Source organism: Cyprinus carpio, chromosome A8 (assembly GCF_018340385.1).
Source record: "Cyprinus carpio isolate SPL01 chromosome A8, ASM1834038v1, whole genome shotgun sequence".
Lineage (NCBI taxonomy): Eukaryota > Metazoa > Chordata > Actinopteri > Cypriniformes > Cyprinidae > Cyprinus > Cyprinus carpio.
The window spans coordinates 24,906,932-24,933,252 of NC_056579.1; the positions used below are offsets into that span (position 1 = coordinate 24,906,932).

General features: G+C 39.3%; 1 protein-coding gene across 8 annotated transcripts in view; it reads left to right on the plus strand.

Moving 5' to 3' along the window:
* The window catches only part of LOC109070715 (protein bassoon-like), a 120,617-nt gene that overhangs the window by 13,297 nt on the left and 80,999 nt on the right, over nucleotides 1-26,321 (plus strand). The window contains exons 2-3 of one of the 8 annotated variants that reach the window (XM_042762925.1): nucleotides 15,681-15,876; nucleotides 15,971-16,093. The exons of 6 other annotated variants lie outside the window; for them this stretch is intronic. In XM_042762925.1, coding sequence (XP_042618859.1) covers nucleotides 16,077-16,093 — 17 coding nt within the window. In that variant the 5' untranslated portion in view covers nucleotides 15,681-15,876; nucleotides 15,971-16,076. Of the gene's footprint in view, nucleotides 1-15,680; nucleotides 15,877-15,932; nucleotides 16,094-26,321 lie in introns of all 8 variants that reach the window. One more of the 8 variants, XM_042762924.1, reaches the window with a different exon arrangement.

Sequence of the window (26,321 nt, forward strand, 5' to 3'; positions counted from 1 at the left end):
TGTATGGAACACGAAAATAGAGACACCAGCCACCATAGTCCAATGTTTACCGGGAGCCAGAGCACCTGACATCTTGGCAAATTTAAAAGTTCTGGCTAATGCTAAACGTAAATACAGAAAGATAGAGAAAATAAAGCATTTAGCTCTCATAGAGCAAAAAGATGCATTGGGATCAGCATTTATAGACATTCAGAACTATATTGGGGTTAGACAACACATCTCAGGACCTACTCATTGTCGAAACCATACTCTAGATTTAATACTATCACATGGGACTGATGTTGATGGTGTTGAAATTATGCAGTCAAGCGATGATATCTCAGATCATTATTTAGATTTGTGCAAACTTACATTTACATTTATTCATTTAGCAGACACTTTTATCCAAAGCGACTTACAAATGAAAACAATAGAAGCAATCAGACCAACGAGAGAAAAACAACAGTATACAAGTGCCATGACAAGTCTCAGTTAGCCTAGCACAGAACCTGTAGCAAGGTTTTTTTTTTTTTTTAAACAAGAATAGGATAGACAAGAAAAGGTAAGTGCTAGTATTTAGTTGGTCAAGTGCTGGCGAAAAAGATGAGCCTTTAGATGTTTTTTGAAAATGAGTAAAGACTTGGATGTTCGAATTGAGATTGGGAGATCATTCCACCAGCCAGGCACAGTCCAGGAATAGGTCCGTGAGAGAGAACTTCATATAACTACAACTGTAAATTCTACTTCTTGTTACAAGTATAGTAGAACCATCACTTCTACCACAAAAGACTGCTTTGTAAGTAATCTTCCTGATGTATCCCAATTCCTTAGCATATCCAAAACCTCAACTTGAGCATTTTAAATACAGTTGCTCCTTTATGCTTAAGGAAGATTAAGGAAAACAGTCTGACACTGTGGTATAATGAGCACATTCGCACCCTAAAGAGAGCAGCCCGGAAAACGGAGCACAGCTGGAGGAAAACAAAACTAGAGGTATTTTGTATTGCTTGGCGGGAAAGTAACCTATCCTACAGAAAAGCATTAAATACTGCTAGATCTGATTACTTTTTGTCTCCTTTAGAAGAAAACAAACATAACCCCAGGTATTTATTCAATACAGTGGCTAAATAAACAGAAAAAAAATAAAGCATCAACAAGTGTTGACATTTCCCAACAGCACAGCAGTAATGACTTTATTAACTACTTTACTTCTAAGATTGATACTATTAGAGATAAAATTGTAACCATGTAGCCGTCAGCTACAGTATCGCATCAGACAGTGCACTATAGATCCCCTGAGGAACAGTTCCACTCATTCTCCACTATAGTAGAGGAAGAATTGTATAAACTTGTTAAATCATCTAAACCAACAACATGTATGTTAGACCCTATTCCATTTAAGCTCCTGAAAGAGATGCTTCCAGAAGTCATAGATCCTCTTCTGACTATTATTAATTCCTCATTGTTATTAGGATATGTCCCCAAAACCTTCAAACTGGCTGTTATTAAGCCTTTCATCAAAAAAAAAAAAAACACAACTAGACCCCAAAGAACTCCAAGACACTAGAAAAGGTAGTATCCTGACAATTATATTCCTTCTTAGAGAAAAATGGTATCTGTGAGGATTTCCAGTCAGGATTTAGACCATATCATAGTACTGAGACTGCTCTCCTTAGAGTTACAAATGACCTGCTTTTATCATCTGATCGTGGTTGTATCTCTCTATTAGTGCTATTGCATCTTAGCGCTGTGTTCAACAATATTGACCACAACATTCTTTTGCATAGACTAACTTTGCTGACATTAATGGAAGTGCAATAGTATGGTGGTGGTTGTATGTGTTTTTTGGCCCTAGGCGAGATAAAAAAATTGAGCCCACTGGTGTAAAAACAGTGAGAAGAGAGCACAAAAAAGTGTATACATTTTTATTACCTGTAACAAACTCAACATGTAATACATGTGTAAAAATATTTAATCAGATTTAAATAAGTTTGCAAGTACTGCAAAGTATTGTAAAATATTGTAAATGAAAGTGCAAGTGTGTTTGAGAAACACAAATAATTTAAATATTATAAAAATAAAGGATACATAAACAAAATAAAATAAAATACAAATAAATTCTATATTTAGAATGTGGTGAACTGAAACATCTGCAGCAGGTGCCTCGGTTGGAGTGGCCTCTATAGCTTGGGAATCAGAAGGATGGGATTCTGAAGATTGAAGACTCGCCTTAGGATCAGCGGATGGCCCTTAAATATACAATAACAGAAATTAATGGATAATGTAATGATTGATTTCAATGCAGCAATGTATCGACAAAATGGTTGTATAATATAAAAATGAATACAACCAGTGTGTTATATCAGAGTGCAAACTAAAAAAAAATATATTCTTTACCAGGAGTGCTATGAATAATTCCAGATGTAGCAGCATCAAATGTCTCTGCAGCTGTAGGTACACTGAGAAATTTCAGCATAGACCCTGGTACATAAATAAAGCCAGAAAACACTCATTTAAATTAATAAAGTATATAAATATGACATATACAAATAAAGCATGAATCAAAAGCATGTATTGTAAATGCATAACATACAAATATGCATACATAACTAGAAATACATAAAGTTTTTTTAAAGACTTTTTTTATCAACAAAACTTTGCAATAGATATTGGACAGTGGGTTAAATTTGAATTTGGAAAGAGGAGACATGACATGACATGACATTTAGCATGAATTAGTGGGATGGAAAATTAATTGATTATTTAATGAAACATGCATGCTGAATGTGGCCTAATTTTCTCTTCACATATCACACAAGTATGTCTGTGATCATGGGCATCATCACATTTATTAAATCAAGTATTAATACTACACTAATAAATAATGTATTATGTTTAGCGAAACATACCTTTACTTTGAGCCTGCTTTTCTTCATCTGCTTTTATAATGTTTTTTTTTTGGTGAGGAATGATTTTGTTTTGATGCTGTTTTTTTTCATATTATTGTAGCATCAATGTGCATTGCATAAATTAGAAATACGTCGATCAAAATAGCAACCAGACTTATGACGTTATATAACTTTAGACTTATTTAAGACACTTTCTCGAGTATATATCGAAAGAAATTTACAGAGATATGTGGCTAAGTGGAATATGTGGAATCTGTACTATGAAAAAACGTTACGACATTCTAGTTCACCCAATAGCCTATTGCGGGAGGTGTTATGCTAAATAGAGTGTGGTGCTGCTGTGTATGTTTCTAATCTTTTTTCCGCTTTTTTTAGACAGTTTTTTTATTATTATTATTATTATTATCGTTTTCAGCTATTTGTCATGTATGAATTATTCAGAGATATTCTTTTAATAAAATATGTTTTGTATTTTGCTCACCGTCATTGTGAATTGTATCGTGTTTAATGGGGTCTGTGCATTACAGAAACGTTATAATTGACACATAATCACTCATACTATATGTGAACATTTGAAAAAATAAAACAACTGAAAATGCGTGACATCATTCGCGTGCCGCGGGGCCCTCAAATCAATGAGGGGCCCCAGGCGACCGCCTGTATCGCCTGTTGGACGGGCCGGCGCTGATGAGGTATCATAGGGATCACAAGTGCAGTATGGAGTACCTCAAGGCTCAGTACTAGGTCCGTTACTCTTCACGCTTTACATGTTACCCTTGGGAGATATAATCAGGAAACACAGTGTTAGCTTTCAATGTTATGCTGATGATACTCAGCTCTACATTTCTTCGCGGCCCAGTGAAATATACCAATTTGAAAAGCTAATGGAATGCATAGTCGATATAAAAAACTGGATGATGAGTAATTTCTTACAGCTTAATTAAAAACAAAAAAAAAAAAAAAAAAAAAAAAAAAAACAGAGGTGTTAATTATAAGACCTAAAAACTCTGCATGTAATAACCTAGAATGCTGTCAAAGACATGATGGCTGATCTGTCAATTCTTCGTCATCAGTTAGGAAGCTAGGTGTGCTATTTAATAGCAATCTTTCTTTAGAGAGCCACGTTTCTAGTATTTGTAAAACTGCATTTTTCCATCTCAAAAATATATCTAAATTACGACCTATGCTCTCAATGTCAAATACAGAAATGTTAATCCATGCGTTTATGACCTCAAGGTTAGATAATTATTATGCTTTATTGGGTGGTTGTTCTGCACGCTTAATAAAAAAAACTCCAGCTAGTCCAAAATGCAGCAGCTAAAGTTCTTACTAGAACCAGGAAGTATGACCATATTAGCCCCGTTCTGTCAATACTGCACTGGCTCCTTATTAAATGTATAGATTTTAAAATCTTGCTTATTACTTATAATGCCCTGAATGGTTTAGCACCTCAGTAATTTGAACGAGCTCTTGTTACATTATAGTGCTCCACGTCCGCTGCATTCTCAAAACTCTGTCAAGTTAATAATACCTAGAATATCAAACTCAACTGCAGGCAGCAGATCATTTTCCTATTTAGCGCCTTAACTCTGGAATAACCTACCTAACATTGTTCGGGAGGCAGACACACTCTTGCAGTTTAAATCTAGATTAAAGACCCATATCTTTAACCTGGCTTACACATAACACACTAATACGCTTCTAATATCGAAATCCGTTAAAGGATTTTTAGGCTGCATTAATTAGGTAAACCGGAACCGTTTATATCTGAGCGCGCGTGTCTGGTTTTGTGCGAGAGCAAAGGAAATCCACATGTGAGTGGAGAGATTCGCGCTCGCTCATTATATTAATATGCTTTCGCGCTACAATAATGCACTCTTGTCATTAAAATAACCCCATACTCCAGGAGCGATGCATCTGCAGCTGTCATGCAGCTATCGTTTCCACATAGAGTCTATTTCTGCTGTGCTGCAGTGCACACGCTGAATTAAAGTGACAGCGAATATTTCACGTTAAAAATGAACATGGATTGACACGGAAATGTTGTAATAAATGCATATAATTAATGTCTACTGTTTCACAGTCAACACATGGCTTTTTGGCTAGATTTAAAACAAGGAAAAGTGCGCTTTTAGATAAACAAGGCAATAATAGATGGCACTCGTGGAGGTAGGAAAACAGTTATATTTATTGAGTTTAAATGTGAATATGTCTATGAAAATTGTATTCCTGTACTGTGATAAAATAGAATCACAATGCTGAAAAAGCATGTTCAGAAACAACGTTTGGATTTGAAATCAAAATAATGGATAAATGTGTTTGTGGTATACAGCCGTGGATAAAATGCGCCCTGTGCGAAAACAAAATTAGTCCATGCTGCTTCTGCACCGCATACACATACTGTATACACACTGCAGGTGGAGTACGTGTGAACCTGGCCCAACAAATCTATTTCAGCACTTGAGGCACCACTACAATAAGCTCTATGACCAATGCATGGCAAAAAAAAATTTTTTTTTTTTTTGCAATATGTCTAGACATTTTGTCACACCTTTACTTAGTGATTATTTTGACTTACAGTATGTCTGTTCTAGAGACATGTTTCAACTTTTTGATAAAGCTCTAATTGGTTTTCTTTTGGAAATATGTTTCAAATTCACATTGAATGCATTTATGACTGTAAAGCATGTCTGTGTGTGTCAAAATCGTGATTAAAATCGAAATCACAAAATTGATCAAAGAAATCGCGATAGGTTGTTTTTGTCCATATCGCACAGCCCTACACCAGATCCAGTTTGTATAGAGATCAGATGGTTACTGCAGTAACCTGGATCCAGTACGTATCCAGCCCAGATTGTGGATCAGCAACTAGAAAGGACCTCTACAGCCCTGAATGTCAGCGGAGACCAGGACAACTAGATGAGCCCCAGATACAGATCCCCTGTAAAGATCTTGTCTCAGACGACCACCGGGACAAGACCACAGGGACCAGTTGAGTCCTCTGCACAATCTGACTTTGCTGCAGCCTGGAATTGAACTGCTGGTTTCGTCTGGTCAGAGGAGAACTGGCTCCCCGACTGAGCCTGGTTTCACCCAAGGTTTTTTCTCCATTCCGTCACTGATGGAGTTTTGGTTCCTTGCCTCTGTCGCCTCTGGCTTGCTTAGTTGGGGACACTTCATTTACAGCACTATCGTTGACTTGATAGCAAATGATTGCACAGATACTATTTAAACTGAACTGAGCTGCATGATGACATCACTGAATTCAATGATTTACTGCTTTAACTGGCATTTTGCATTATTGACACACTGTTTTTCTAATTAATGTTGTTCAGTTACTTTGACACAATCAGTTTTGTTTAAAGTGCTATATAAATAAAGGTGACTTGACTTGAGTTTTGTATGAACAAAATAAAGATCTAGTTAGTAATACGCAAAGCTATGTTGTTTGTGGAGTTGTTTAATCATCCTCTGCTGAGATTTCCCCTGGAATCCTGAAAAATTTCTGTATTGGGGATATAGAAAGTATATTGACTCAGTGCATTTCATCGTGGTATGGAAACATCCACCCACCCTGGAAATCCACTGTTTAATCTGCTACAGTCAGGCAGATGATTCCGCAGCCTGATGGCAAAAGCCCTCACGCTATCAGACTACTTAAAATGGACATTAAACACACTGCACTTTAGAGACTCTTGTAGAGTAGGGTTACTCAATAACTCTCTGCACACTGCACTTTTTTTTTTTTTTTTAAGATGAGCAAGCTATGCAATGCATCCTTACTGCACATTGTTTACATCTCTGCACATCATCTGTGTAGTAGTTTAATATATTGTGTATATTTAATTTTCTTATTTTTTGCACCGTCTAAAAAGAGTATGCCAGACCTACATTTCACTGCTTGTTGTATGTCATATAACTTGTATGTGACAAATAAAATCTTGAATCTTGAATCTTGATCGTGAGAGATCTGTAAGTGTTTATCATTGTTGGGATTTAAAGGGTTTCTGTTGAATTTTGTGGGTTACCACTGTGCTGAACAGTAGAGCCAGAGCTTCAGTCCAGCTTGGAAAGCATCGATAATAAGGCCCTGATATACTTCAAACAAACTAAAAAAATGAACTGGTGTGTCATTTCAAACAAAATCAAGCCGAAACAAAGTTTTTTTTTAGTTTGTTTTGGCAGTTCAAAACAGCTGACCAATGCAAGCAAGGTTAAATATCTTTGAATAGTCACAATATTCATATAATCAACATAATGCATCATAATCTGGAACTCCACCTTCTTTGACGTGCAAATGTTTTTTCCCGGTTCGTTTCTCATTCCATGGATGTCAGACAGGAAAACAACATCTGCAAGTCACTAGCAACATGAACAAACTGGAGCATACGCACCTGTACTTTAAGCCTTTCCATAGCACTGAGTCAGCTCTGCTGAGAGTGTTAAACGACATCTTAGTTGCTACTGGTACAGGTAACTCCGTGATTTTAATCCTTTTAGACCTGACTGCTGCCTTTGACACTACAGATAATCAGTTGCTCCTGTCTAGATAAGAATCTTGTGTGGGGCTAAAAGGCTCAGTCTTGAATTGGTTTAAATCCTATTTAACGGATTGATATTTTTCAGTCAAAATCTCATCTCAATTTTGGACTTCCTCAGGGATCCATTTTAGCACCTCTGCTCTTCTCCCTCTACATGCCTCCCTTAAGTTAGATTCTGAGAAGGCATGGTGTCATTCCATTTTTATGCCGATGATACACAGATCTATCTGCCTATTAAAAGAAACGATCCTTCAGCCATCGATTCACTATTTACATGTCTTGATTATGTATAGCATTGGCTAGCCAGTTATTTTTTAACCATAAATGACTCTAAGACTGAGGTCATTGTTTTTGACATTTTAAATTGAACAACTCAACTTTGGATAACCTGGCAGTTTTTGAGTCAAAGTGTGTTAAGAACCTTGGTGTTTTCTTAGACAATCGGCTCACTCTTGAGAAACACGTCTCCTCAGTTGTTGCCTCTAGCTTTTTTCAGCTCCGCTTACTCTCTAAAATTAAACACTGTCTGTCGGAAAAACCTCTTGAGATAGCTGTTCATGTGTTTATCACTTCTCGATTGGACTATTGCAACTCTTTGCAAATACGATTCTGCCACCCCCCTTATGCGAGCACTTCATTGGCTTCCTGTTAACTCTAGGATAAATTTTAAAATACTCTTATTTGTTTATAAATGTTTGCACAATCTCGCTCCGCGTTACCTGTCTGAATTGCTGCATCCTTACAACCCTTCCAGAGATTTAAGATCTAGTAATCATAACCTACTTATGGTTCCCTCTACAAGGCTGAAACGCAGAGGAGATAGAGCTTTCTCTGTGATGGGCCCTAGATTGTGGAACAGCCTGCCAGCACCCCTTAGAGCTGCTTCAACTTTACCGGTTTTTAAATCTCTTTTGAAAACTCACTTGCTTTCTGAAGTCTTTGCTAACTGATGTTGTGTAAATGTAGCCTATTTTTATCTATGATCAATTAGTGTACAGCACTTTGGTCAGTCGTGTGATTGTTTTAAATGTGCTTTATACATAAAAGAACTAGAACTAGAACTGTACGATCGCTCACGGACAGATGTTAAATATTCAATTCCGAGAAAGCAATTGCAACAAAGCTTGGTGTCGACGGCCCAGAGAAACATCCGAGACAAGTTTTCCAAAGCCATGAAAAGAATGAAAGGAAAGAGTAAAGATAAAAGGTAGCAAGTACCAAATACATGCGTTTCAAATTAATGTTACACCATACTGCTGCTGTTGTTCTTACAATAAGAACAAAAGTCAGGAATGATGGTGGCAGGTAGAGCAGGTGCCGCTATAGGTCTCTTAATATACAGATTAGTTTTAACTTTCCTAAGACCGGTTAGCACCAATACATTTTTAAATTGTGTCAGATTTAATCGTCAACATCTTTATGGGAAATTACTTTTGAAAAACATCGATATATCAACTCAACAAACAAAACAAGCTGTGGGAAACCTTGGATATGGGAGGCACGATTTAGCAGTGACTTTTAGTTTTAGTCTGTGTTTATGGATATAAAATAATTTGATACAATTATGGCTTAATAATTATAAATGTTGTGACTCTCCTGCCTTCTCTAACATTATTGTCATTGCTCACAATATAATCCACAAATACTGTACTGTACTTGTAGCTGTAATTTCATGCACAAATTGTTGAGTAGTTTGCATTGGTATTCTACCTTAATGTCCGTATGAATGCTCTTTTCTATTTGTGGATGCTTTTGAGACTGTTGTTCCATGGCCTTGATTCACAAATATGAACAAGCTGATTTTCAATGTATGTGGATGGTCCTCTATAAACCGTCAACACTAAATGATGATAACATGTGATATGGTGTCTTCCTCAAGAGGGCACTCACTTCTGTGGTTTTGAAAATGAATCTTCCAAAGCAACAATGGATGGTTCATGTCATTTGATGAAAGTTTTCTTAAGAAAACAGTTGATTAGAAACAGCCATCATTGTCAAAGTCCACGTTTAAATGCATGTAGGTTCAAAAGTACACTTTCCAGTGCTAAATAAATTATAGTGATGATCATACAACGTGTATATATGTACACTATTTTAATTTTTTTTTAGATCAGTAAGATTTTTTAAATGGTTTTAAAAGAACTCTCTTCTGCTCACCAAGGCTGCATTTATTTGATGTAAAAAACATCAAAAACAGTAATGTGTTTTTTCTTCTTTTTTTTAAAAAAACAATTTAAAATAACTGTTTTCTATTTGAGTATTTTTTACAAGATCTAATATAAGTCTCAGGTGTCCCCAGAATGTTTCTATGACATTTCAGCTCTAAATACCTCAAAGATAATTTGTATAATTTTGAAAATGCCTATTTTGAGTGGAAGCAGAAACACACTGTTTTCAAGCATGTATCTTTAAATGCAAACGAGCTGCTGTTCCCCACCCTCTTTTCCAGAATAGGACGGGGCCTTTACAGCTCATACCTCAGATTCTCTGTTTGGTTTTGATAAGTATGTCTATCGTGCTGAAATCATGCGTTTTAAAGCCATATTAGTTTAAACTTCTCACACATCTGAAGCACGTGCACAGAAAGCGGCTGTCACACAGCATGTGAGAACTAAATTAAGTTCTCTTTCATGTCTTATTGTGCTTTAAAGGGGTCACATGAGGTTGCTAAAAATAACATTATTTTGTGTATTTGGTGTAATATAATGTGTTTATGCAGTTTAAGGTTAAAAAAACACATTATTTTCCACATACTGTACATTATTGTTTCTCCTCTATGCCCCGCCTTTCTGAAACGCGTCGATTTTTACAAAGCTCATCACTCTGAAAAGCGTGGTGTGCTCTGATTGGCCAGCAATCTAGTGCATTGTGATTGCCCGAATACTTCAAGCGTGTGACGGAAATGTTACGCCCTTAATATTGTAACGATCAGCCTTATCGGCCAAATTACATTAATTTAAAATGGGGTCAGATTAAACTGTGTGAGGGCATTGAGTGTTTAAAAAGATCGGACAGACAACAAGGTTAAAAGTGAAAATCAAATATGTATTTACAATGTTCACAAGGGACTTAAAACAACACAATAAAACTAGAAATCCTATGCTGTTAAAAGTACAGAGTCCACGAAGGTAACTCCTCATCCAGCTTTTGGTCAAAGACCATAATAGTTTGACATGCTGCCTCCTTTATACTGTTCAGTTCCTATTTCCTGTCATGTGATCAGTAACATGACAGGCAGAACCAGACTCATTTAAAGACATACACACATTAAAATGGTTAAGAGTAATAAAATGGCTAAGACAACATGAAAACCTAATAAAACTCAAATATACATAAAATCATTAAAATATATTGAGCAGGTTAAAACATGTGTGCTGTGTGACAGTGTCACACTATACTGTGATGATGCTGTGTGTCCCGGAGCGCCGAGACAAAAACATTAAAACCCATTATAAACGAGACATTTGTTGCATTCAGTGGGGACATGATTACAGATTATAATGACAATACCAGCGGTTCTCAATTCCAGTCCTCGCGCACCCCAGCTCTGCATATTTTGCATGTCTCTTTGTTAACACACATGATTCAGATAATCAGCTTGTTAGAAGTGAGCTCTGTGCATGAACTGTGTTCCCATTGACATTCCTCCCTACTCCCTGAGCAGGGGAAATCTGTTGAAGTTTACTTCACTTTGGAACATTCCTTCACAGATTTTGACACACGGAAGTGTGTCACGGAAGTGTGTCATCATATACTTCTGTAAATAAATACAATTTAAATTCAAGTCTCGCACACTTCAATGCACTTTGAATGGATCATACACGTTCGCTTCGAACTGGAATCATGGCAGAATATCCTGTGATGTCCACTTCGCAGGGCACTTACATTCGAATGGAACAAACGTCTGAAGCGATAAAAGAAGCATACAAAATGTGCAGAGCAAGGGGCGACTGGAATTGAGAACCGCTGATTATACTGTCCTTTTACGTGTTGTGTTGCATCGCGCCGCAAAAACATAAAAACATGTCTGCATTTGTGATCAGAGAAACAACAAACAACCTGCACTACTCTACACTGCTCAAAACTCGCATTTGAATCGTCAGTGGCAAATCCTTTAAATATGTAAATGTACTTACAGGCTGTGAGTCAGAACAGCCAAAATTGTAGTCTACTCTCCCAGGATCAGGAAACAGTCCTCCATAAAATGCACTGCACACATCTGAATATTTGGGTTGAACTGTTCTGGAACAGTGTTGTAAATACAACTTAACCACTGATTTCTAGTTGTGTCCTCTTTTGGAAGACCAAACAAAGTAGTTTCACTTTCACAAAGAAACACACAGCGCCTCCACAAAATGGTGGCGGTGGCAACAGTGAGAATAAAAGTTATGCCTTCTTTCTTTGCATGAACATTTGGGCGGCGTTATGCAAATCTTCCCACATCATGACATAGACATGTGAGGGCATGTTAGAATAAGCCATTTTAGCTAGGAGTGGCTGACTCTTAACTTTTATAAAGAATATCTATTTGGATTTGAGACTTTAGTCTTTGCAACTTTACAGATTTTCTTTATGCACCAAGATATTGTAACACTCCAAAGAGAAAGGAAAAATTTAAATCGCATCATATGACCACTTTAACGAATATCCTGACTTGGCCGATGGACTGGGCACAACTGCTTGTTCATGAGACTCTATTGGCACCGCAGTTCACTCCAAATCACCCAGTAAAAGCACACCAGTTGTGATAAACCAAGATAAATTGAAACAAAACTGAATTTGTGGTAAACCAAGATAAATTGAATGCTATATCTTCTCTATATGTATATATATATATATATATGTATATATATATATATAATATGTGTGTGTGTGTGTGTTTTATGTCACAATTTCGGTGGGATCTGCCAAGGTTTTGTTGTCCTGTGTTTAATGTCATGTGCTTTGTTACATAGCACATAGCCTTTGTTTTGACAGCTTGCCATGTGTTCCGCTGTCATTGTGGCATTCTAACCCCGCCCCTCTTTATATCCCTATTAACTAATTCTCCATCCTTACCTGCACCCTGTTCAGTTCTTATTATCTCCCCTTTATAATAGCTTTGTGTTTGCTTTCTTGTGTCAGTCTGTGGTCTTGTTGTTGTTTTCCCAGCTAGTCTTGTTGTTTTTTATTTTTTTTTTAATTTCTATTGTCTTGTCCGTCTAGCGTTCCTATCTTCTGTCATCTTTTATTTTTACCTGCATGCTACTCTAGGATTCTTCTCTGCTCTCTGCCTTGGCTTCTCCTCTGCCGGGATTCCCAATTCCCACAGCAGCCCCTCCTGATTCCTCTCCTCACCTCCATGGACTGCACCAGCCATGGATTTCTATCACCGTCTAGCCACTGCTCATCCCCATTATCTTGACTGGTGTTGGTCTGATTCTTGTGCTGTTCAGGCTGTATATTTGCTGGCTATCACTTATTGCTGCTGTTCTTGTGAAGGAACTATTTCTATCATCACACATTTCTGAATGAAACTTTTTTTTTTCCACCTGCTATTGGGTTCTGGTCCCATTCCTGACATTTTATATATAAAGTACGTATAGATGGGTAGTTCCATGTCAATTCAACCAGAGGTCCCCGGCTCAATTTTTAATTTAATATTTGCCAATTTTTTTTATTATTTTTTTCTGAAGAAAGATAAACACATTTTTTTTTTTTCACTTGCTATTGGATTCTGGTCTCGTTCCTGACAGTACGGACTGACCAAATATGAATCCAGCGGGTGAGGACTTTGTCTGATCGGCATTGCCCATCAAGGAGCTCTCTTCGGCCACCAAGCCAGCCAGCTCTTATATACCTCATGGGAGGTTGAGACTCTCACAGCCCAAATGGCTGAATAAGGTTGCAACTTCCACAATCTTCATCAAGATATTTTGTCATCTTCAGCTACAGCAGCTCCCCTTTCTGTCTCTCACCATGAGCCCAATCGTCATGCCAGCAACCCTCCCTTGTATGACGGAGACCTGAATTCATGTCAGACATTTCTTTTTCAGTGTTCTTTGGTGTTTGCTCTGCAACCACGCGATATGCTACTGAACAATTAAAAGTTGCCTTCATCATCACACTGCTGACTAGAATGGCTCGTGAGTGGGGGACTGCTGTATGGGATTCTAGAGCCTCCTTCTGCACTGATTTTGTGGAGTTTTGCCACAAAATGACAAAACTCTTTGACCAGTCTTTTAGAGGAGATGAGGAAGCGCCCAAACTTGTGCAGCACCATCAGGGAGGCCGTTCTGTGACTAAATATGCTATCCAGTTTCCAGTGTTCCTGTGGCTCAATGGTAGAGCATTGCGTTAGCAGTGCAAAAGGTCGTGGGTTCAATTCCCAGGGAACACACATACTGATAAAAAAATGCATAGCTTGAATGCACTGTAAGTCGCTTTGGATAAAAGTGTCTGCTAAATGCATAAATGTTTACAATTTAGGACCTTACCAGCCTCCTGCGACTGGAATGATGGGGTGCTGTGAGCTTTCGGGAGGGGCTTTAACTTTGAGTTCCAGGATGAGATTGCACCCACGATCTACCTCAGGACATGGATAGCTTTATCGATCAGGCTACTCGGGTCAAGAGCCGTCTCCGTTTGCGTCAGTGACACTTGGATCCCCACTCGTCCTAGAGGCTGGAGGAGACCCAACCTTTCAAAAGCCACTCAACACCTTGTTTTCCTCTGGTTGATCCCAAGCCCATGCAATTGGGGAGACCTTGATTGTCTACTCAAGAAAAACAACAAAAACTGGGTCGGGGTCTTTGTCTCTACTGTGGGAGATCAGGTCACTTTGCTCAATCTTTGATAACCAGGGAGTCTTTGTTGTGTTTGTTCTTTTCTCTTTGCTAATTTTTGTTATTTGGATTCTATGGACTACTAGATAACCATGGAGTGATTGTGGGAGTTTATCCTTTTTCCTGGACTGCAGCAGTGCAAAGAGCTGGGGCATCCCTGCCATTCCCTTCTCCTCTCCTGTCACTGTCTGGGGTCTTTCTGGCCAGTCTGTAGCCACCATCACCCACATCATCCCCGTGTAAGTCTTGTTGTGTCAGGCAATCACCATGAGATGGTTGTGCTGTTCCTCCTGGAGTCCCCATAAACTCGTCTTGTTCTGGGGCACCTGAATGACATTACTGTTAAAAACAGGTACCCCTTGACTTTAATGTCATCTGCCATTGAACTCTTGCAAGGAGCCAAGGTCTTCACTAAGTTAGCCCTAAGATAGATCTTTTCCTCTTCCCTTCAGGTACACACTCAATGGCTGCTGGAAAACCAGCTTTATGTAAAAGCAGAGAAGTGCAAGCTCAATTTCTTGGGCTTCGACAGCTTCTACCAGCGATTCCATCAGGAACTTTGGACAGGTAACTGCACCCTTAATGGCTTTCACCTCCACCAAGGTAACGTTCACCTAGAGAGCTCAGGCTGAGAGGCAATTCATTATCGAGGTGGACGCCTCTGATAGAGGTGCGGTCTTGTCCCAGCATTCCCCCAAAGATGGGAAAGTGCACCTCTGTGCATTTTTCTACCATCGTCACAACCCATATGATTGTAATTATGACATTGGCAACTGGGAGGTGCTGGCGGTTAGGTTGGATGGTCTCCCATCAGTTTGAGTGTCCAGGAGAGGGGGTCCCGGTCGATACCTTATTATCTGAGGGAGTTGTGGAAGGGGCCCTCTCCTGGGACATTGAGTGGCAGGTAGAGAAGGTTGGACAAGAGTTGAAAGTGGCATTTGGGTGTCCTGTGGGTTGGTTGTTCATACCATAGGTGCTGTGTCCTGAAGTCCTTTAGTGGGGTCATGAATCTAGGGTTGCCTGCCAGCCAGGAGTCTGGAGATTGCTGGCTGTTATTCATCAGCGATTCTGGTGGTCCTCTATGGGTCAGGACGTCAGGCAGTTTCTGTTGGCTTGCGTTGTTGGTGCCCTGAAAAAGGTCTCCAATTGTCCCTCCATTGGTCTGCTCCAACCCTTGCCCATTCCCTCTCCTCCTTGGTCACACATAGCCTTGGATTTTGTCTCTGGCTTACCCCCTTTAAGAGGTTACACCATCATTCTCATGGTGGTGGATCGCTTCTCCAAGGTGGTTCATTTTATTACCTACCCAAACTCCCCACTTCCAAGGAGACAGCCCAACTGGTAATTGACCACGTCTTCCAGATCCAGTTTCTTCCGGTTGACATGGTTTCTGATGGGGTCCCTAGTTTGTCTCTTATTTTTGGCAGGCATTTTGTTGACAGATCAGAGCCTCTACTAGTCGGTCATCAGGCTTTCATCCCTAGACCAACGTACAATGTGAACGAGCCAATCAGGATTTCGAGCGAGCTCTCCGCTGCATAGCGTCCAGCAATCCTGCCTCCTGGAGCCAACAGCTCTCTTGGAACAAATATGCCCACAGTACTCTCCGGGTGGCTTTCACAGGTATGTCACCTTTTGAATGTTCTGTTGGCTACCTACCTCCTTTGTTTCCCTCTCAGGAACCCGATGCTGCGGTCCTGTCTTCCCTAACCTTTAGCCGGAGATGTTGAAGTGTCTGGAAAAGAGCTAGGAAGGCCTTGGCCCAGGCTTCAAGATGGACCAAAGCAGCGGCTGATCATCACCAGACTCCCGCACCCCACTATATGTCTGTGGTCAAAAGGTATGACTTTCCACCAAGGACCGTCCTCTCAAGACTGTCTCTCGCAAGTTAGCATGTAGGTTCAAAGGTCCATACAAGATCACCAAGATCTTGAATCTGGTTGTGGTCTCTCTTGGTCAGCTGCACCCTGTTTTTCATGTATCCAGGGTTAAACTTATTTTTAGATCTGCCAATCTTATGTTTGCTGTTGTTGTGCCAGTCCGTGATGCTTTGTTATTCAGTTCATGTCATTGATCTCTGAGTTGTTTTTCCTGCTAGTTGTTTTTTTTCTTTTTATTTCTCTAGTCTTATCAGTCTAGCGTTGCTGTCTTCTGTCATCATTTTTACCCACCTGCCCCTCTACGATTCTTCTCTGCTCTCTGCCTTAGCTTCTCCTCTCTGCCTTTAGCTTCTCCTCTGTCCAGATTCCTGGTTCCCACAGCAGCCTCTACTCCTCTCAGCTCACCCACTGTGCACCTCCATGGACTGCATTACCGTCTTGCCGCCTCTCTTTCCTGTTATCTCGGCTGGTGCTGCTCTGATTCCCATGTTGTCCAGGCTGTCTACTTGCTGGCTGTGACTTATTGCTATCCTGCTGTTCTACTGAAGGAAAAATTTTTGTTATCACAGAATTCTGAATAAAACTTTTAATTTTTTGTTTCACCTGTTATTGGATTCCGGTCTCATTCCTGACAGTTTATCTATCGCATACATATATCCATACACACACATACAGTGTATATATTTAGTTAGATATAGATGGGTAGTTCCATGTCAATTCAACCAGAGGTCCCTGGCTCAAATTTTTGATTTAATATTTACCAATATTTATTTATTTTCTGAAGAAAAATAAACACGTATAGTGATGAGTGCCAAAATATTAAATGTCATGACTGAGATCTCGCCTAAGATTCGGAGCCAAATTACAGGAGGTTAAAAATGACTTAAGAAAGACAGCAGAATCATGATGCTATTTTTAAACAGAGATTGGCAGGTCTGTTAGTAAAATCTGTTGACTTTAGCAATCTTTGTTGCATTATGTGCTAATGGTGTCCACCATTAAAAAATGGTGAAAGAACACTTTTCCTATTTTTTTTCTCTCTCTCTAAAGTTTGCAGGCCTGTAATTCAAAAAGTATTAAAGATATCTTAATATCCTTTTAGATTTTGGGTCTTAACAAACTTCCCTTTTGACATCTTCATTTTTAAGGCCCTACATATTTCAATTCGAGAGATAATGGAATTTCAGTATGGCTCCACAAGTAGGCTGAATCGTTAAATCATACAGATTTTCAGTGGTCGTTATTCTTTATGTCTTACATATTTCTATTTGTTTGATAATGGAGTTGAATTTACCTCACTATAACTCAAGAAGTATTAAAGATATTGCACAGACATATCTGTCTGAGTGCGATAAATGCACTGAAATGGTCAAGTTGAGGCATGTTACCTGTGGTTTTATGTGTTTGGGATTTTTTTCATTTTTAGGGATTGTTTGTTTAGTTTCTCTCACACTTGAAATAATTAACACCAGGTAATCATAAACCCCAGGTAAATGGTATCCTGGGTAATCTTATTTAATGTTTCACACTGTTCATACTTTACCTGGAGTTAACAATTAATCCTGGTCATTTGTAATCTGACATGCAGTGGTGGAGGTAATGAATAACAACTACTCATGTTACTGTAATTAAGTATTTTTTTCGGGTACTTGTACTTTTTTGAGTATATTTTTAAAGCTATACTTTTACCTGTACTTAATTTTTAAATCATATTTCGTTACTGAGTATGCCCACCATCTGAATTGATATTCAAACCTTTGACGGCACTTCAGTAGCTTATAATGATATCAGATCGTAAAAGGACCAATAACAGCCCTGATATCTGAACCGGAAAAAAGGCGTCCAGGTGAAGAGCTGATCAGGCAGTGAGGGAGCTCAGCGTAATTTATGGACTCAAAGTTTGGAGAAACAAACCCCTTACGAAAAAGAAGTTTACTCAAGTGGGCTACTAGTACACTTCTTTTAAACGAAAAATAGGAAAGTATACTTTTAGTCTACCTTTTATGTAATTTTTAGTAATGGGCTTTATGTACTTCTTAGAAATATGATTATGATTAAATTTAAGTTTAAGTGTATTTGACTTAAAATTAAGTATAGTTTTATTTTATTTGATGTATTGTTTTGTTGTGATAATATGTGTTTTCATTGTTATACGGTAGGGGGCGCTAGTACACATATTCTGTATAGAATTTCCAAAAAAAAAACACAAGTGAAGAAGAAACCAAAACAACAGATGCTTCCACATGTAATCTTACAGGATCATCAGACATAAAAAACCATCAAAACTGTGTAATGTTATGGAATAAAACGTCAACCAATGAAGAGGTAATAATGACTGTCAAGCTTTGGGGTGTTGATCGACTGTATCTATGTTTTGATTTTTCATTCTGAATCCAATTCATAGTCTGTTTTCAGTTTTTTTTGTCCAAAATGTTTATTTCTTTATTAATGAAACTTATTCACATTCAAGTGTTTAAAAAAGAATGCATGAAGCTAGAATAAAATGTTTTTGTTTACAAGCAGATACCCTGTTCTTTCTTTGAATATTTTGTATGTTCAGATATTCATATAACAAAATATATACAAATTAATACCTAAATAGGGACATAGAAGTATACTTATAGTATGATGTTAAAGTTCACTCAAAGAAACTACTAAACTAGTAGTTTGCTGAGACTATACATCAAAGAGTACTAAAATGCTACAAGTATTTAATCAGTAAACTATCAGTATACCTTTAAGTTCACTTTTAGTATAGTTGCAGTACAAGCTAAAAATATTGATGTAAACTAGTTTTGTACTCAAAGTTTACTACTGTTATACTGAAAGTATACTTTTATAGGATAGAAAGTGGGCCAATTTAGTCCCAAGGAGTATTGAAATAGTACAGTACTAGTACACTGATATGTGTATACTTACTACATAAAGTATACTTATACTTGAACTTTACTTAAGTATACTTAATAAAATAAACTTAAAGTATACTACTTTTTGGTAAGGGACTACATGGTATTGTCATCATAAATATCTATATTTTGGTACCGATACTGAAATATCTGACATGGGTCCATTACTAATTTTCCACAGTATCTCCCGAATACAACCCTCTACATAAATCACTCACACATGTGACTAAATCTTCACTCTGGGCGAATAAATTATGTCTAATATTAGCCAATGGCTAATAAATTCTCAGATTTTACCCGCCAGTGTGTGAGTTGGAGGCTAAGTATAAGTTTAGCACAGATATATTTTCACTCGCCGAACACTAAAGCCCCGTTCATACTACAAGCGACACGCTTGTTTGTGAGCAACAGCCAATAGGAAAGAAGACAGTAGAGCTCATGTGATCGTTCTCCTTTCAGCGCAATAGATAAAACATACGCAATGGAAAAAAGTAGGCTCTGTTTCTTATTCATATTTGTTTGTATGTACGAATTTAATTTAGATTTAGATTATATTTAGTCTTTTGCCTCCAAAATGTTTGTACTTAGCGGCAAGAAACCTGATTCGCTGTCAAGGCAGTATTGAGAATGCCCAGTAGCAACCTCATCGCCAACCCCTGGCGACATGCAGCAACAAAAATGAAAGCGAAAGTGCCTTGCTCAAGGGCACCTCAGTCGTGGTATTAAAGGTGAGAGAGAGCTGTATATTCACTCCCCCCACCTACAATCACTGCCGGTACGAGACTCGAACCCATAACCTTTCGGTTTCAAGTCCAACTCACTAACCATTACACCACAACCTCCCTGTTGGTGCTAGCATGAACAGGGCTTAACTGAGCGCTTCGGAGTTTCACTCTTCGACAAACGATCTGTGCTATATTTCAGTTCATCTCAATGGATATGCAGCACACCTGTATTTTACATACTGTAAACTCCAGTGTGAAGGCACATGCCTCGCCGTCGCTTTGTCTCACACACATGCAGAGAGATAGAAAGAATTAAGGCACTACATGTAAACGATATTCTTTGTTGTATTTTCCTGTCAAAATAACAGCGTTCCTTTGGAATTCTTCAGCTTTTAAGAACTGCCAAGTTTTCTGGTAGTGGGCGGAACTAACGCGCAAATGACAATCTCATTGGCTGGCGCTCACCTATTATCGTCCCTGTTTTGATTCCAGCAAATCAGTTTGAGCGAACGCACATAACCTGATTAATATTCATGAATTCAGTAGCTCATTAATCCTTAGTGCATTTGATATTGTTCTTATTAGTAGAATTCATATCATTATTAGCTTATCAGTATTTTTGTTATTTTTTTCCAAATTGTTTTTACAGAAACACTGAATGACCTAAAAAGCACCACAAGTCCAGTTAAAATGTTCAGTTAAAATGACTAAAATGCATTCAAACATGGTTATCATGTTTTAATTCTAATTTAAGTTTTAATTCTTATCATTAAATAATATTGATTATCATATTATAATGCTTGACAGACTGATGTTAAGAATGTAAGGAATTACAGAGTCTGAATGCGAGGGATTGTATTTCGCATAATTTTAATCATTCCCGTGGAAATGTGGCGATCGCTTTATTGTAACATGAGAACACAATGTTTAGATGGCCACATGCAGTGGCTTCTCTTGCTCCCGTCAGAACAGTGTTTTCACGTTTTTTGTCTTGTGAGTCACAGTGTTTTTGTACACGTCTACCTGTCTTTAAGCGCGCATACAGTCGTGAGTTTCTGTTGGATGTCGGCAGAACCACATTTTTTGAGTTAAACTCCGTGCACGCGGAAGAGTTGTGGAACCTCTGTTTGCTCTGTATGCTTAGGAGGTCTACGACATCAAGTACTGCATCTCGCCCACAGCGGAGGCGCCACAAGCGGCGTGAGAGGAAGCAGAAGAGGGGTCAGCGCGGAGGTATCCGGGCTAGGCTAACGGCTAACCCACACAAGCAAGCTATCCCCACCATCGTACTGGCTAACGTATGCTTTTTGGACAATAAACTGGACTACATCCGATTACTACGCTCAACTCAGAGGACTGTAAGAGACTGTTGTATTTTTGTGTTCACGGAAACATGGCTTAGCAACAGAGTTCCAGATGGTGCCATTCAGCTCGATCAGCTGACATGCTATTGAGTGGACAGAGCTCTCGTCGCGGGAGGTAAAACCCATGGTGACGGGCTTTGTGTTTACATCATTGACACGTGGTGCCGCGATGCTGTTGAGGTCTGCAAACACTGCTCATCCCTGGTGGAGTTTATGATTATTAAGTACCATCCGTTCTATCTACCGAGGGAATATACAGCCATACTGCTCATTGCTGTATACATTCCTCCGAACTCCAACAACAGCAACAGGAACGATGCACTAAATGAACTGTACTAGTACATCAGTGAGCAGCAGACAGCCCACCCTGATGCTTTTCTTATCATAGCTGGGGATTTCAACCGTGCAGACTTAAAGAGTGTGTTCCCAAAAATACACCAACACATTAACTTTCCAACACGAGGTAATAACATTTCAGACTTTGTTTACACCACACGGAGAGGAGCTTACAAAGCCATCCCCCTCCCCTACCTTGGTGCCTCAGACCACATCACTGTCATGCTAATGCCTGCATACAGACCGCTTGTTAAAGTCGCCAAACCAGTTCACAAACAAATTCATGTGTGGCCGTCATCAGAGGCTCTTCAAGACTGTTTTGACATCACTGACTGGAATATGTTTAAGCAGGCTGCCACATACAATAACACCACAGACCTCCAAGAGTCAAGTCAAGGCACCTTTATTTATATAGCGCTTTAAACAAAAAAGATTGCGTCAAAGCAACTGAACAACATTAATTAGGAAAACAGTGTGTCAATAATGCAAAAGAGTACTCAGAGACTGTCATTGCCTACATCACCAAGTGTATTGATGATGTATCAGTCACAAAGACCATCACTGTCCGGGCCAACCAGAAGCCGTGGATGACAGGGAAGGTCTACAGACTCCTGAAGATGCGGAACGCTGCCTTCAGAACTGGAGATGAGGTGGGCCTGAGGACAGCTAGGGCCAACATCAGACAGGCTAAGAGACAGTACTCCAGGAGGATAGCCCATCATTTCAGCGACAGCAGAGACACTCGGAGCCTGTGGCAGGGGATACAGATCATTACGGACTACAAGCCCCCACCGCGGACCTGTGAAAGCTGAACTCCTTCTTCGCTTGCTTTGTGGAACAAAACAGCACCACTGCACAAAAGACTCCGCCTCCTCCCGGTGACCAGGTGATGACGCTTACCCCAGACAGCGTGAGGAGATCCTTCAGAAGGATCAATGCATGCAAAGCTCCGGGTCCTGACAACATCCCTGGACGTGTACTGAGAGACTGTGCACCGGAACTCACTGATGTCTTCACAGACATTTTCAACATCTCGCTTAGTCAGGCTGTTGTTCCCACATGCTTCAAAGCTACCACCATCATTCCAGTCCCAATGAAGCCGTCTCCATCCTGCTTCAATGACTACCGTCCAGTTGCACTTACTCCTATTCTCATGAAGTGCTTTGAATGGCTAGTCATGCACCATATCAAGTCTGCCCTCCCCCCTCCCCCCCTCCCTGGACCCCTTCCAATTTGCATATCGGTCCAACCAATGACGACATCGCAATAGCCCTTCACTCAGCACTCACACATATAGACAAAAAGGACTCCTACGTTAGAATGCTGTTCATAGACTTCAGTTCAGCATTCAGCACAATCATACCTCAACAGCCCATTTACAAACTGGTCCAGCTGGGACTCAATACTTCGCTTTTCAACTGTCTGTTAGACTTTCTGACTGGAAGACCTCAGGCAGTACGGTTCGGCAGCAACACATCCAGCACCATCACACTGAACAATGGGGCCCCCCAAGGATGTGTGCTGAGCCCCCTCCTCTTCACTCTGCTTACCCATGACTGCACACTGTCACACAACTCTAACCTCTTTATTAATTTTGCAGATGACACGACTGTGGTGGGTCTCATTAGCAACAGAGACGAGACAAACTACAGGGGCGAGGTGAGCCGCCTGGCCGGGTGGTGCAGTGACAACAATCTCTCTCTGAACGTGAAGATGAAGGAGATTGTTGTTGACTTCAGGAGAGTGCACACTCAGCATGCTCCTCTGACCATCAACGGTGCGACTGTGGAGAGAGTGAGCAGCACCAAGTTCCTGCAGCACAGCACAGCAGCACTGGCCAAGAAAGCACAGCAGCATCTCTACTTCCTCCGCAAACTGAGAAGAGCTAGAGCCCCAGTCCCCATCATGTGCACCTTCTACAGAGGCACCATTGAGAGCATTCTAACGAGCTGCATCACTGTGTGGTATGGCGCCTGCAATGCATTCTGCTGGAAGACCCTTCAACGCATAGTGAGAGCAGCTGAGAAGATCATTGGTGTCTCTCTCCCCTCCCTCCAGGACATTTTTGGAACCCGTCTCACTCGCAAAGCCCTCTGCATTGCAGGTGATCCCACTCACCTGTCACACAGCTTCTTCAATCTGCTGCCATCAGGGAGGAGACTGTGGAGTTTCCAGGCCAGGACCAGCAGATTGAAGGACAGCTTCATTCATCAGGCTGTCAGGAAGCTTAACTCACTCCCGAACTTGCCCCCCCTTCCCTCTTCTGCCCCAGGCACCACTGAACTATTATACCCCCCACCCCAGGTCCTTCCACTCCCCCTCCCACTTACATATGATGACATGCACCAGTCACTTTGTGCAGCATTGGTCTGCTCACTACCTCATTCAGCATAGAACTGACGTCATTCTATTACCTCTTCAGTCAGTTAAAATAAAATAACTGCTCTCTTAGCGTTTTGTCACTTTAATCAGACTGAATAAGCTTTTTGCACTACAATCTTTTTATCTTCACTGTTTGTTCACTTCACTGGTTTGCACTCTATCTGCCATGTGCCTTGCGCTGCTTTATTTAACCCTTATTTGTACAGTTGTATTTTATATTTATATTTGATCTGTATCTGTCTGGATTTTTAGGCTATACTGTTAGTGTTATCTGTATGTACCATGGGTCTGAGAGTAACGCAATTTCAATTCTCTGTATGTATGTACTGTACATGTGGAAGAATTGACAATAAAGCAGACTTGACTTGACTTGACTTGAACACAGTCATGTAATCGCAGAAAACTGGATGGGAGCTCTCAAATAGGCATAACTTACACAAATGAACTGCCTGTCCTCTCACTCCGATATTGCTTTATGCGCAGACTGTGTATAGTCGCGATCACTCCGTGCTCTTAAAATAGTAGTAGCTCTTAAAATTTCTCTTTGCTTCTGGATTAAACTTTGTCAAAAGTTAACAACCATTCAAAAATAGATCCACGCCTGACCGATGAAAATCCTACTGGAAATTTTATTAGCTGTAAGTGAAATGCACCAGAAAGTCTTTAAACAAAGATGGAACTTTAATTTCTTTACAATGTAAGTTTATGCTAAAAATGTTTTGGAATGGGATATTTGTCTGATTTGTACATATAAATATTCTAGTTAGCCTAACTGCATCGCTACACTGTACAGTCATTACAGGTCAAAGCCATCTGATGTTCCATTTATCTAAATAAATAGGCCTAACATACTGTATATGGCCCTTAAATCACTGCTTATAAAAATTCAGTGTTGTCATATTTTGAATACCTTAAACTGAATTGAGGTCATTTGTTTTATAATTTTATCACTGACTGTGTACTTGTCTTTATTTTTTTGTAAATTCAATTCAGTTTGAAATCAAACTTCCTTGTGCTGTAAACTTTTGCAACAAAGTTACCCTGTTTTAAAGACACAAATACACAGAATGAGCAAATGTTTAAGATTGAGGTTTTTGTAATGGTAATTGATCAGTATTTATATGTATGTTAATAAAAGCCTATATAAAATCTGTTCATATAAAGCGAATGTGCCTTTTTAGAAGACGTGGATTAAACAAATTTCAAAGCTTGAAATAATGAGTGCCTTGAAAAAAATGGATGGATGGCAGTATACAGTATGTGGTAGTTTTGCCAATGGTATTGAAAATGATTATACATCATGAAATCAAAAATAACCCTACTTACATTTTTAATGCATATTACTAGTCTTGTTGCGAACAATTGAAGTCAATACACTGGGGGAAAAAATATTGTCTGCCGTTGCTTCCGCTCTGGAATGGTGTTCTCGCTCTGATGACGTCAGTTTGATGGCTTGGGAGAATCCTCTTGTTAAGTCGTGTTTAAGCTCTGGAATGGCGTTCTCGCTCTGATGACGTCAGTTTGATGGCTTGGGAGAATCCTCTTGTTACCACAGCTCTCAATAGCTGTGTCCCAAAGTTGAGTGTGCACTTGGGAGAATAGTATTTTTTATTAGTTATTTTATATATTATTTTTTATTTTAGATGAGTATTCTAAAAAATGGCTGTGAGAATATGATTTACTCATAATGGAGGAGCCGGTGATGAACACACTACAGTCTCTGTGCTCACAATGGTGACTTTGGGACACAGCTAATGCTGAATCACTGCCAGGCCATCTGGGATTTCAGTAAGGAGATGAAGGTTAGGGTTATAATTTTTCAGCATTACATGACATCATGAGTGTGTACATGCACAGTTTTTTGGGCGGCATCTGGCAGAGCGTTTCTTACTCTTGTGTTCGTGATTGGGTATGTGGGTTGTTTTTTGGGCGGCATCTGGCAGAGCGTTTCTTACTTGAATTGTAATCAAAAATAAACATATAAAAGAATGTTTGCTACATTAAAAAAATTAACGTACAAACAGCACTTTTTCTTTTATTTACACATGTGAATATGCAAAACAAAAATCAAAATGTACAGAAAGTACTCAGGCTTATTTTAAATTACACACAAAAAAAAATGAATAATGTATACAATTTATGCATTTATTTTTAACTTGCATCACAAAAATTCTTACTTGAATTGTAATTTACTTGAATTGTAATTTAAAATTACTTTGAATTTTAGTCAGTGTGTGGTGTGTATGTTTGGGCATAAAAAAGATCTACAAAGTTACAAATCCAAAGTCCACTCCAAAGGGAGATATTTCATTTTTTAAAAATGCCTTTTCAAGAACTACATCGAACAGCTCGTTAAGACTACAGCATTGTTTTCTGGGGTTTGTGATGTCACAAAGTGGCCCATTAGAATATCATTAAAATAAATCCCACCTACGGAAATTCTAATGGTTGGGGGCGGGGTGGGGATGGGCGAGG